The sequence below is a fragment of the Dendrobates tinctorius genome, unplaced genomic scaffold, assembly GCF_039654945.1.
Source record: "Dendrobates tinctorius isolate UK_male_01 unplaced genomic scaffold, ASM3965494v1 ptg000016l, whole genome shotgun sequence".
Lineage (NCBI taxonomy): Eukaryota > Metazoa > Chordata > Amphibia > Anura > Dendrobatidae > Dendrobates > Dendrobates tinctorius.
The window spans coordinates 10,697,714-10,711,200 of NW_027361684.1; the positions used below are offsets into that span (position 1 = coordinate 10,697,714).

General features: G+C 44.9%; 1 protein-coding gene across 6 annotated transcripts in view; it reads right to left on the bottom strand.

The window, feature by feature from the left end:
• ANKRD13B (ankyrin repeat domain 13B) overlaps positions 1-13,487 on the bottom strand; it is a 281,995-nt gene that overhangs the window by 257,134 nt on the left and 11,374 nt on the right. Inside the window, exon 1 of one of the 6 annotated variants that reach the window (XM_073565450.1) lies at positions 3,467-3,487. The exons of the other annotated variants lie outside the window; for them this stretch is intronic. Within the exon in view, the coding sequence (XP_073421551.1) occupies positions 3,467-3,472 (6 nt within the window). The 5' untranslated portion in view covers positions 3,473-3,487. Of the gene's footprint in view, positions 1-3,466; positions 3,488-13,487 lie in introns of those variants that run through there. 6 annotated transcript variants of the gene reach the window in all.

Genomic DNA, 13,487 nt, shown 5'->3' on the forward strand with positions numbered 1-13,487 from the left:
AAGACGGGAGAAGAGCAAATGTTGTTCCTATCTTCAAAAAGGGGAAGAAGGTGGACCCAGGCAACTATAGGCCGGTGAGTCTGACTTCTATACCAGGAAAGATCTTTGAACAAATTATTAAACAACATGTATGTCAGTACCTGGATAAGAATGAAGTGATTAAACAGAGTCAGCATGGGTTTGTAACTAATAAGTCATGTCAGACTAACTTAATTTCCTTCTATGACGGAATCACTGATTGGGTGGATCAAGGAAATGCTGTATAGTATATCTTGACTTCAGCAAAGCATTTGACAAAGTATCTCATACAATCCTTATTGAAAAAATGACTAAGTATGGAATGGACAAGGCAACTGTTAGGTGGATTCATAACTGGCTTAGTGATCGGACCCAAAGAGTGGTCATAAATGGCTGCACATCCAGTTGGAAGAATGTCTCAAGTGGGGTACCACAGGGCTCTGTCCTGGGCCCTGTATTGTTCAACATCTTTATCAATGATTTAGATGAAGGAATTGAGGGTAAACTGATTAAATTTGCTGATGACACAAAGCTAGGAGGGATAGCTAATACTAGAGAAGAGAGAGAGGATTCAAAAAGATATAAATAAACTGGAGAAGTGGGCAGCAACTAACAGAATGGTTTTTAGCAGGGAAAAATGCAAAGTACTACATCTGGGCAATAAAAATGAAAAAAGCATATACAGAATGGGAGGAATAGGGCTAAGCAACCGCACATGTGAAAAGACTTGGGTATACTAATAGATCACAGACTGAATATGAGTCAACAGTGTGATGCAGCAGCAAAAAAGGCAAATGCAATTCTAGGATGTATTAACAGAAGCATACAGTCTAGATCACGTGAAGTCATTATTTCCCTCTACTCCTCTTTGGTCAGACCTCATCTGAAATACTGTGTCCAGTTTTGGGCACCACATTTTAAAAAAAGACATCAACAAACTGGAGCAAGTTCAGAAAAGAGCGACCAGAATGGTGACCGGTCTGCAAACCCTGTCTTATGAGGAAAGGTTGCAGGATTTGGGAATGTTTAGTTTGCAAAAGAGAAGACTGAGAGGAGACTTAATAGCTGTCTACAAATATCTAAAGGGCTGTCACATTGTAGAAGGATCAACTTTGTTCTCATTTGCACAAGGAAAGACTAGAAGCAATGGGATGAAACTGAATGGGAGGAGACACAGATTAGATATTAGAAAAAACTTTTTGACAGTTAGAGTGATCAATGAGTGGAACAAGCTGCCACAAGAAGTGGTGAGTTCTCCTTCAATGGAAGTCTTCAAACAGAGGCTGGACAGACATCTGACTGGGATGATTTAGCGAATCCTGCTTTGAGCAGGGGGTTGGACCAGATGACCCAGGAGGTCCCTTTCAACTCTACGATTCTATGATTCAACAGTGCGATGCAGCAGCAAAAAAGGCAAATGCAATTCTAGGGTGTGTTAACAGAAGCATACAGACTCGATCACGTGAAGTCATTAATGCTCTATTCTCCTCTTTGGTCAGACCTCATCTGGAATACTGTGTCCAGTTTTGGGCGCCACATTTGAAAAAAGACATCAACAAACTGGAGCAAGTTCAGAAAAGAGTGACCAGAATGGTGACCAGTTTGCAAACCCTGTCTTATGAGGAAAGGTTGCAGGATTTGGGAATGTTTAGCTTGCAGAAGAGAAGACTGAGAGGAGATTTAATAGCAGTCTACAAATATCTCAAAGGCTGTCACATTGTAGAAAGATCATCTTTATTCTCATTTGCACAAGGAAAGAATAGGAGCAATGGGATGAAACTGAATGGGAGGAGACACAGATTAGATATTAGAAAAAACTTTTTGACAGAGTGATCAACGAGTGGAACAGGCTGCCAAGAGAGGTGGTGAGTTCTCCTTCAATAGAAGTCTTTAAACAGAGGCTGGACAGACATCTGTCTGGGATGATTTAGCAAATCCTGCTTTGAGTAGGGGGTTGGACCAGATGGCCCAGGAGGTCCCTTCTAACTCTACGATTCTATTTTTCGGATTGTCCAGGAATTGCTAGACAGTTGGCAACCATGAAATTTATTCACAGGAAATCCGCAGAGGAAATCTGCCTCAATTTCTGCTGTAGAATACTTGCCAGCTTTTATATCACCATGCGAGCTGACCCTAAATGTTATACAGATGAAACATGAATAGCCTATAATTAATCCTAGGATGCAATCACCTTTCTGAGAAGTGTACATTTGCTGTTTATTTGAAGGAAATTGTATGTTTGGTTGATTTTTATATTCTTTTGCCGCAGAAAAAAAAGAAAATACAAAATCAGTAAACTTTGCGAGCTTTTATCATATACAGCAGGGGTCTCAAACTCGGCAGAGTAAATGGGCCGCACATAAAAAAAAATTTGAGCTGGGGGCCGCATTCCTTTCAAACTTAATACAACCCATACACGCGCGGCTCCGCACACCTCGTACACACGAGGCTCCGCTCCGTACACCTCGTACACACAGGGCTCCGCTCCGTACACCTCGTACACACAGGGCTCCGCTCCGTACACCTCGTACACACAGGGCTCCGCTCCGTACACCTCGAACACACAGGGCTCCGATCCGTACACCTCGAACACACAGGACCGTACACCTCGTACACACACGGCTCCGCTCCATACACCTCGCATACACAGGGCTCCGCTCCGTACACCTCATACACACAGGGCTCCGTACACCTCGTACATACATGGCTTCGCTCCATACACCTCGTACACACAGGGCTCCGTACACCTCGTACACACACGGCTCCGCTCCATACACCTCGCATACACAGGGCTCCGCTCCGTACACCTCATACACGCAGGGCTCCGTACACCTCGTACATACATGGCTTCGCTCCATACACCTCGTACACACAGGGCTCCGTACACCTCGTACACACACGGCTCCGCTCCATACACCTCGCACACACAGGGCTCCGGTCCGTACACCTCATACACGCAGGGCTCCGTACACCTCGTACATACATGGCTCTGCTCCATACACCTCGTACACACAGGGCTCCGCTCCGTACACCTCATACACACAGGGCTCCGTACACCTCGTACACACACGGCTCCGCTCCATACACCTCGCACACACAGGGCTCCGGTCCGTACACCTCATACACGCAGGGCTCCGTACACCTCGTACATACATGGCTCTGCTCCATACACCTCGTACACACAGGGCTCCGCTCCTTACACATCATACACACAGGGCTCCGCTCCATACACCTCGTACACACAGGGGTCCGCTCCTTACACCTCATACACACAGGGCTCCGCTCCATACACCTCGTACACACAGGGGTCCGCTCCTTACACCTCATACACACAGGGCTCCGCTCCATACACCTCGTACACACAGGGGTCCGCCCCATACGCCTCGAACACACAGGGCTCTGCTCCATCCACCCTGTAAACCCCTCCTGACCACACGCATAAACTTACCTTCATCCAGTACCATGGCAACCAGCACACAGACAGCAGCGTCCGTCCTGCACACACTGAGGCTCCTGATCATGTGACCCCTGACTCCTCCCCATCCTGTGACCTCATCACAGGTCCTGTGCAGTGTGTGCACACAGAACAGCCAATGCCATCGCCGCTCCTGAATGCGTGCCTTCCCCCTGCCTCAGGGAGTGAGACATGTGGTGCACCGCAGGCCACAAATACCCACCTCAGGGGCCGCATGCGGCCCAGGGGCCGCGTGTTTGAGACCCCCGATATACAGTATATTTGTAATGTTTTACTACAGGAGGTATCATAGTCATTCCATCTCTTAAGCTCTGCTGCATATGTGGCATTCTGATGGGGCTGCAAAGGGGTTTAGAGTTAAGGCAGGAATGATTGCCAAACGGTTACCTGATCGCTGAGATGCCTCCTAACAATTACAGTAATGGATAAGACTTATGTAGATTCGCCTGCTGATAGATGCCGCTGACTCGAGATAACACAGGTCACTGGTAATGGATACAATAACGTGATACTGGCAGGAAGATTGATTTACATTCGTACTGAAGGAGGATATAACAGGACTTATATTTTAAGTCTGGAAATAAAAGCATTTGCTGATACATAAATCCAGCAGTCAACAAACAAAAAGCAAACAGTCATCATAAATGAGCTGCGTGTGACAAATACCTAATATACTGTGCGAAACCTCCGTAATTACATTTCATGGTTCTATAACATTCACGGCTGCAAAACCTACGTAAGGACTAGTGATGAGTGAATGTGTTCGAATAACGTTATCGGAGCATGCTCGGGTGTTATCCGAGTATCTTGGACGTGCTCTGATATTATCTTCCAAGTCCCTGCAGCTGCATGTTTTGTGGTTGTTGGGCAATCCCCTCATGTGTTGCGGCTAACAGGAGCAAAACATGCAGCAGCAGGGACCCGAACATAATATCAGAGCACGCCCAAAATACTTGGATAACACTCAAGCATGCTCCGATAACACGTTATCCGAGTGTGGGGAGGAGGACTCCCGTAGAGTGTCTGTGCCGGAACCAGGGGGGTCGCCATCTGGGTTCCTTAAGGAACGGTACCGGGGGGGCAATGAAGGAAAGGGCACGACTGGAGGTGACAGGGCAACAGGGGGCAGAGCGAGGATAAAAGGAGCAGGGAGCGCACTGAGAGTTCAGTTGGCAGAGAGGCTGACAGGAGACAGGAAGCCGTGGAGGAGAGAGAGAGCCGGCTTAACTGACGTTGTTCCACGGGGAGACCATCGGGGGTCTGTGGAGGGTAAGCGACGAACTCACCGACAAGAGACTTGTGCTTTACTCGAATCTGAGCCCGACCCACGGTCAGCCACAGCCGTTACCGCTGTTCCTTGGTCTGGTGCGGCAGGTCCGCAACCCAGAGCCGCCGCTGAGATTTCACATCAGCCCGCTGCGGCGGCTTTCCCACTGACTCCCTGCCTCAGCCCGCGGCTGCGGCCTCTTCATCAACGACGGCAGTGGACGCCATCTCGTCACAGTCAGCAGTTGAGGCCTACTTCCTGTCTACAGAGGAACCCTTAGCGTAGGCCTGCCAACGGTCACTTCTGGAAACTGCGACACAACCTCTCTTTGGCACGGGAGCCTGATAAGACTTTCTGCAAGTCCTACCCCGCTGTGTTTACAGGGGGGTCATCTCCACAAAGGACTACTTCAGGGCCTGTTGCGCCCCCAGCTGCAGGATTACTTCGGGGCCCGTTGTGCCCCCAGCTTCAGGATTACCCCAGGGCCTGTTGCGCCCCAACGGCAAAGAAATTTCAGGGCCTGGTGTGCCCCCAGCTTCAGGAATACTCCAGGGACTGTTGCGCCCCAAAGGCAAAGAAACTTCAGGGCCTGGTGTGCCCCCAGCTTCAGGAATACCCCAGGGACTGTTGCGCCCCAACGGCACAGATCCTACAGGGCCTATTGTGCCCCCAGCTGCAGGATTATTTCAGGGCCTGTTGCGACCCAACAGCAAAGATCCTTTAGGGCCTGTTGTGCCCCAACTCCTCCTGGGTGCTGAGACGCCCAGGGGTCACGGCCATTCTTCAGCAGCTGAACTTAGCGGCAGCGGCGTCAAAGCAGCCACATCCGTGACGCCGAAGCAGACGCACCAGCGACACCAAAGGGCGTCCAGAAGGATAAGTTGACTTTAGGATATAAGGACCCATAGTCGGCCATCGCAAGGCCCATAATAGCCGGCTTTGCTGGGTTTGTCGCATTCTTGATAAGAAAAGTATTGTTATTGTTGTTGAGTCCCTGCGTGGACAATTGTTGTTATCCCTTTTTGGTTGCTCAGCATAGCCCTAGCGGCTTCAGTTCATAAACGTTACTTTCCAAAATCACACTCAGTCTCGTGTCTCGTCACTGCATCCTGAGAACCTGCTGGTACCTACACGAGAACATTGGCTCATCACTAGTAAGGACCACAATTCTCCACAACAATGGAAAATTACAGGTTACCACACCTAATGCACAACTCATGGCCAATCTGAGCATTAGCGGTCCAGGCTTAGACAATTTTTTCACAGACATTTCAATGGTCCTTTACACAGTGCAAATTTAGGGGTCGATTTAGCAAGGTGTTTGGGCCGTTTTTCAGGAGTAAACATTATGAAAAGTTGCAGATTTTTGGCCCGGTTGATAAGAGGCAATATTTTTGCGCACCAAGAACCTGCACCAAAATTTTGCAACTTTTGGCATAGTCAGGCCATTTCCAACCAGCTCAAAGTGGGCAGAGCATGGCAGCTCCCAATTTCATAAGAAGTTATGCCACATTAGAGGCGTAATTTTGCACCAGAAGTGCTACTCCAGTCGTGGGCGTCTTTTGAGCGAAAAATACCTGAAGAATGGTCAACTCACATCTTTCAACTGCTTGGCCGCTAAATTGGGTTGAAAGACAAAACAAATAGCCTATTTATATAATTGCCTTGTAATGTTTTTATTTCCTGTTCTGTCCAGATGTCCCCGTATCCCAGAATTCCAAGCGGAGGAAGTTCACCGACCGTCATATTGAGACACCCAAGTGATGGGTGTCTCAATATGGAAACTGCTGCTGGTACCAACCTATTGCCCGGTACCACTAGCGGAACACCGACACACACACTATACGCACCACACACACACACTCTATACGCTGTACGCACCACACACACACTCTATACGCTGTACGTACCACACACACACTCACGCAGCCTCTTGTGCGGTACTACCAGTGGAACACTGCCGTACTTCGCCTGCGTGAATTCTGCGCAGTGAATCATTCGGCTAATCCAGGTGGCAAATGCATGACGTGTCTACAGGCAGAGGAAGCTGGTCACATTAAAGGGGTTTTCCCACGAACGAAAGTTCATTTTAAAAATTGTCTGTGTCTGACTATGTACGGAGCATACCACATCTCCTGGGCAGGGGAGGAAGGACAATACTGACATTACAGCAGGGGATCGCAGAGGATTCATTTTGTGAGGTAAAATATTTCACTAACTGTTTTTAAACAATATTTTACCTCACAAAATGTATCCTCTGCGATCTACTGCTGTAATGTCAGTATTGTCTTTTGCTTCCTCTCCTGCCCAGGAGCTGTGGTATGTTCTGTACACGGTCAGACACAGGGGGGAGACAGCTCAAATGGGACAGCACATGAGGGGAGAACACAGCACAGGAAGGAGAGAGACAGCAGACAAGGGGGATAGCACATGGGGTAGACAGGTCAAAGAAGAGAGCACAGACGGGAGAAGTCAGCACATGGGGAAAGAGAGAGGATAGGTGGGTGAGCACATGGGGGGGGAGAGATTCTCAACGCTGCAAAGCCTGCCCCCATCGTGACATTACCGCCTTCCCGATGCGATAGCATCATGCCTCCATCTAGTTTTTACATAAAAAATAATGTTTGTTTATTCTTTTGAGCGCTTTCTGGGCCCTTTCTCAGATGGTTTTATTAGTGATCTTGCCTGAAAAAGACGATGTGCACACATCCCAAGATAAAAGAAAATCTGCCTTTTGCTCAATACATGTTTCTATTCAACTGATTAAGACTATAAAAATGTACTAGGCCGATGCCAAAAAAGTGGGCAGATTTACGAAAACGATCGTTTTGTTACCAATAGCAACCAATCACTACACAGCTTTTTTTCTACCAGAGACAGTTAAGAAATGAAAGCTGAGATCTGATTAGTTGCTTAGAGCAACAAACTCTTTTTCTTTCTATCCGTTTCATAGAACGCCACCAACGTGCACATCCCTATTCATGGTTTGCTCGTTACAGAAGAGAACCCAGCAGCGTCCTTCTTCTGCATATTTCACAAACATATCAGTTAGGAATAAAACAATTTTTTTCTAGTGACAGCGAACTTCACAGATCAGCTGGAAACAGTGCAGAACAGCTGTGCTCTGCTGTGTGACGGCCAGGCTTGGATGACAAATCCATCATAGCTCAGGGTCAAACTCAAAACCCACGAGTATGGATTGTGAACAATTCACAGAAAAAAAAAAATCAGCGGGATAGATCTATTTTAAGACTATTCTCCAAATAAGGATATAGTGAAAATGCCATCGCTGCTGTCAACCGAATCTCTGGCATTTATTGAGTTAACTAGACATCCAAGTTTGGACATATCAGACATGCAAAAAGTAATAATTTATGGAAACAAGCATGTTGCTCTCTTGCCAGACCACAAAATCCCTGAAAATAAAGAATGAATCTTCTCTATTTCGAGACACATCAAATTCTATGGACGCCTGACCTGCTTAGGCTACCGTGAGTAGTTCTCAATACTTGCTCTCTGCACACACATGTTGCAGAGGAGGCTGTCAATCACTGTGCCAGTGTGGGAGGGATTAAATCCGCGCTCACAGGGTAGAAATCAGTGACTATAAGGCTGTGTGCCCACGTTGCGTTTTTTAAGCATTTCCGCAGCGCTTTTAGACGTGCGTTTCTGCTGCGGAAACGCTTAAGAAAAGCATCCCATGTAATTGTGGCGCCCCTGAGGGTTCAGTCGCCACAGAGGTACTGCACCTCCTCCTGAGGTGTGGTACCCCACCATTCAGGTATGGTGGAGACACCTGACCACACTCCAACACCTGCATCCCACACAACATAGTGGTGTAGCAAAGCACCCTTTGGTGGCTCCCTGCTTGGAACACGAAGCGTGCTGGGAGGCGGGTGGAATATTGATAGAAAGCCTGACTCTCCATAAGAAGGAAAGGATTAGTACGGAAAGTGAGGAGAAGAAGAGAAACTAAGGATTAGGGTTCCCACACCAGACCTGGGGGCACAACAGCAACGATAGTGAGCCGGGACTAGGTAGTAAGGAGTCCCCGAAGCAGGCTACAGCTGTCTGCCGTACAAGTAGAGTTGATAGGAACATCTGTCCGGAGGAACTCCAGTGTAACTCAGTACTGGGAGCACTTCACTAAAGGCGCTAAGAGGGAGACGTTCAGAAAAGGCACATATGTTGGCGGAGTGTTGGAAAGGAGTACTTCATCTTGCCTGGAAGTTGGCTGAGCTCCTGACCCGGAGGACACGGCACGGAGGCGGGCTCTTGTGCCACAACAGACTGTGAGTAAAGCTTTGGAACTACATGCCCTGGTGGCCTCCACTTATTCTAGTGTCAACCTGCCCGGCACTGCTACCTCCACTGCGCCCGACACTACACCATCTAAGTGTCACTTCACCTACTCTGCCCTGGGACTACAGCCCTGCCTGTGGAGGGCTATAACATCATTGCTGCACCACACTATCTGTCCCAGAGGTTCTGTCAGCAGCGTCGGCTTAACATCTTCATTGCCGAACACCACAGGTGGCGTCACGACTCATTCATTCTAATCATCATAAGCACACTGAACTTTCCCCCCTTTTACAATGGGCGCCCAGGGCCACGGGCCGGGACCCAGCTGCCGTGACATCTGCCTTTGAAGCTCATCGAGCCCGGTACCGAGTACCCCACAGCCCTGGGAGGGCGACCCATAATCATAATTGAATCCGCACATGTTGTGCTAATGGTGCATTTTTTTCCGCTGTGGAAACGCTTAGCAGAAAAAAACGCAGCATGTTCATTAATTTTGCAGAAATGCGTGCGTTTCCACATACATACAATTGTATTGCAAAAACGCATAGGAAAACACATGCTAAAACGGTTAACAAAAGCGTCAAAAACGCTTACAAAAGCGCTTCATAAAACGCATGCATTTTCCCGGGAAGAGGGTGTGCGCTTCCGCTCAGGAATATTCTGCTTCAAAAACGCAACATGGGCACATAGCCTAACCGCTCTCTGCACCTCCCCAATGACTGGAAGAAAGTGGCTACAGAGACAATATAAGTCCATTTTCTCCTGGTAGCTGCTGATCCAAAAAGGCAGACAGGCAGGATTTAAATGCTATTTGCCTGGAGAATAAGAATATACCTATATACAGGTAAATAGGGTTTTTGGAGGTGACATGTTTCCTTTAATCATGATTAGGTCTTGTAGATATGATAAAAATGTTGACTCCAAAATTGGTACGCAACAGTGTGCAATTGGTAAAAGGGTTTATTTAGGACATTTTTTTTTCCAAGGGCTTCAAAGCTAACAGCCAGTAATTGCCAATGGAGGCAACCAACCGTTCCTGTTAGCACAATTCAGCTGCTCCACGCCAACAGAACAGATTTTCCTCTTCCCAGCTGCTTTGTTAACTGGGTGGGACTATCAACGGACGTCATGCTGAGTGACTGCCGGTACCCCACTGTTAGACAACGAGCAGCTCAAAAACCGCAGATAAAAAAAACGCAGCATTTGAATTGAGATTTTAGTAATGTCTTTTCCTTTGCTTTTACGGTAAAAGGCAGCATTTTTTCCCAAACTAAAAAAAAATGAGAAAAACGATGCAAAACTGGGAACATATCTTTAGCCTTAGGTGTCCTATCTCTGTGCCTATATCAAGGAATCGGAACGCATAACGCATCTTTTTCGATTTTAAAAAACACAATAGTCACAAAAGTAATAAATCGTGATCTTGTACCTGAAATTGAAGTGTGTAAAGGTTCCTCTAGGCCGATGCAGTAAAACCCCTATATGTTCAGTACTCCCCTCCAGGGGCATAACTACAATGAAGCAGGGGTTGAAATCGCACACCCGGGCCCTGGAGTCTAAATGGGCCCAAAAAGGCTCTTCGGCCTACATGAAAAGATCAATGCTATTAAAAAACTTGCAATGATTTGGTGCCCCATTGGAGCTTTTTCATTAGGGCACCATGAGCATCACATTTTGCCACTGCTCTCCATCTGTACCTGAGTTATTTGTAGTAAGAAAACTGCAGTGATATTTGTCACCGGCAGGAGAAAATAAAGTTATAAAAAAAAAAATCACTGTTTTGTTTGTTTTGTTCCTTCGATTTTTTTTAATGTTTGTTTTCTGTTTCCTTCAATTTTTTTTTCAGCTAAAAGATTAATGATTTTTTTAGTGCTAAAAGGTGATTGTCCTTTTAATCAAGGATCAGATTTACCCATTCCCATGGTGACAGGTGTACAGAACCTTCCAGAAAAAAAAATGGAGAAACTTAAGTGAAAGCACTGCGGTTTTTAAAGAAATATGGCTTCATTTGCAATTATTAGAATCTCTTTTCTAGTCTAAGAGCAAAGTGTGTGCGGCTGACCTCCTGGGACAGAAAACAGATTATTATGCAGAACGCAGCAGGCGATGAATAAATAGCAGCAGTATATCACAAATATCACAATAGGTAAAATAGACATTTTATTACGCCTCCAGGCTTCCAGAACTTGTGCGTAAACTGGAGTTTGTGTTCACGTTGGCGCTTTTCTCCACCTTTGCCTTCACAAGCTATGGAATAAATAATATTACATTGGTAGACTGATCTTATTCAGTGGGGAAGCAAAATTATGTTAGAAACAATATTTTAGAACAATATTAAAAAAAGTTATCATATTATATCATTTTTGATTTAAAGGGATTTTTCCACCAACAAAGTACATGTTAATCAACAGATCTTGGAATAATAATAATTTACACAATTAGATGTGATTAAAAAAAAATGTTCCTGTGCAGAGATAATCTCATAAATGTGCCCCTGCTGCACATCTATAAGATTATCTCAGCACAGGAACATTTTTTATTTAAACACATCCAACTGTGGAGCTTATTATTATACCAAGATCTGTTGATTAAAATGAACTTTACTATTGGGAGAACCCCTTTAAAAGAAAAGTAGGTCAGCCATCATTGAAACTGCAAAAAACGTCTCGGAGAATCGTCATCAATCTCAATAGATAATGCGTAATACCTTATTACTCCTGTTGGGGTGCGGCAGCATATTTGAATATTTGCTACTGGATTGTCTCACCACTGATTTCTAGCGATTGGGATCTCACAAAAGAAGGGTTGTTACATCAAAAAATACCTGTCTCTAGTTGATAAAAAAAGGTACACTATAAGTCTCTAATACCTAGTGTAGGATTAAGGTATTAAGTTTAGAGATTGTAATACCGAATTTCTTGTAACAAAAGAAAAACTCCAGGCATGAGAAATAGGGGGGATTTAATGTGCCATTCTGCCAAATTTGTCTCAAACTTAGATAAATACAACAGAAAGGAATACAAAGAAGACTCGCTTATATAAGGCCATTAGGCAATGTACAAGGAAGATGCTATTCTTCTCTAGTACATTGTCCAAAACTGCACTAAAGACTCTGATTCCCATTATCCAATTACAAAAAGGCATTCAGAAAAATAAATGAGTAATGGACAGGGTTAGTCATCAAATGTAGGTAAGCTTACAAACATATCACGTAAAAGGTTTAGGTCAAAGGACCACTTTATTTGACAAGTGTTTAGTCATTCTCTTCTTGATTTTGTAGCTTATTCCCACCTTTCTCATACATTTGCAGACTACATATCACATACTAGTTTGTACCTACAGTGGCCTGTAAAAGTTTGGGCACCCCTGGTCAAAATTACTGTTATTGTGGACAGTTATGCAAGTTGACAATGAAATGATCTCTAAAAGGGCTAAAGATAAAGATGACACATTTCCTTTCTCTGAAAGGCTATATATTCATCTTTTACATTTTAAAAATGGCTGTTTTTTGGCACAAGTTTACAGGGGGCTGGGTTTTTAGGAAGCTGGGAAATTTGCATAACCTGGCCTTTCCTAACCATGATAGTGTACAAGCCATAACCCTAACAGGCTACAGTATTTAACCCCTTAACCCCCAAGGGTGGTTTGCACGTTAATGACCGGGCCATTTTTTACAATTCAGACCACTGTCCCTTTATGAGGTCATAACTCTGGAACGCTTCAACGGATCTAGGCGATTCTGAGATTGTTTTCTCGTGACATATTGAACTTCATGATAGTGGTAAAATTTAATTGATACAACTTGCGTTTGATTGTGAAAAAAAACAGAAATATGGAAAAAAATTTGAAAATATTGCAATTTTCAAACTTTGATTTTTTTTGCCCTTAAAATAGAGAAATATGTGACACAAAATAATTACTAAATAACATTTCCCACATGTCTACTTTACATCAGCACAATTTTGGAAACAAAATATTTTTATTAGGAAGTTATAAGGGTTAAAAGTTGACCAGCGATTTCTTATTTTTACAACAAAATTTACAAAACCATTTTTTTAGGGACCACCTCACATTCAAAGTCACTTTGAGGGGTGTATATGGCAGAAAATACCCAAAAGTGACACCATTCTAAAAACTGCACCCCTCAAGCTACTAAAAACTATATTCAAGAAGATTATTAACCCTTCAAGTGTTTCACAGGAGCAGAAGCAACGTGGAAAAACATGGAAAAAATGAACATTTAACTTTTTAGTCACAAAAATGATCTTTTAGCAACAATTTTTTTATTTTCCCAAGGGTAACAGGAGAAATTGGACAACAAAAGTTGTTGTCCAATTTGTCCTGAGTACGCTGATACCCCATATGTGGGGAGGAACCACTGTTTCGGCGCATGGCAGGGCTCAGAAGGGAAGGAGCGCCATTTGA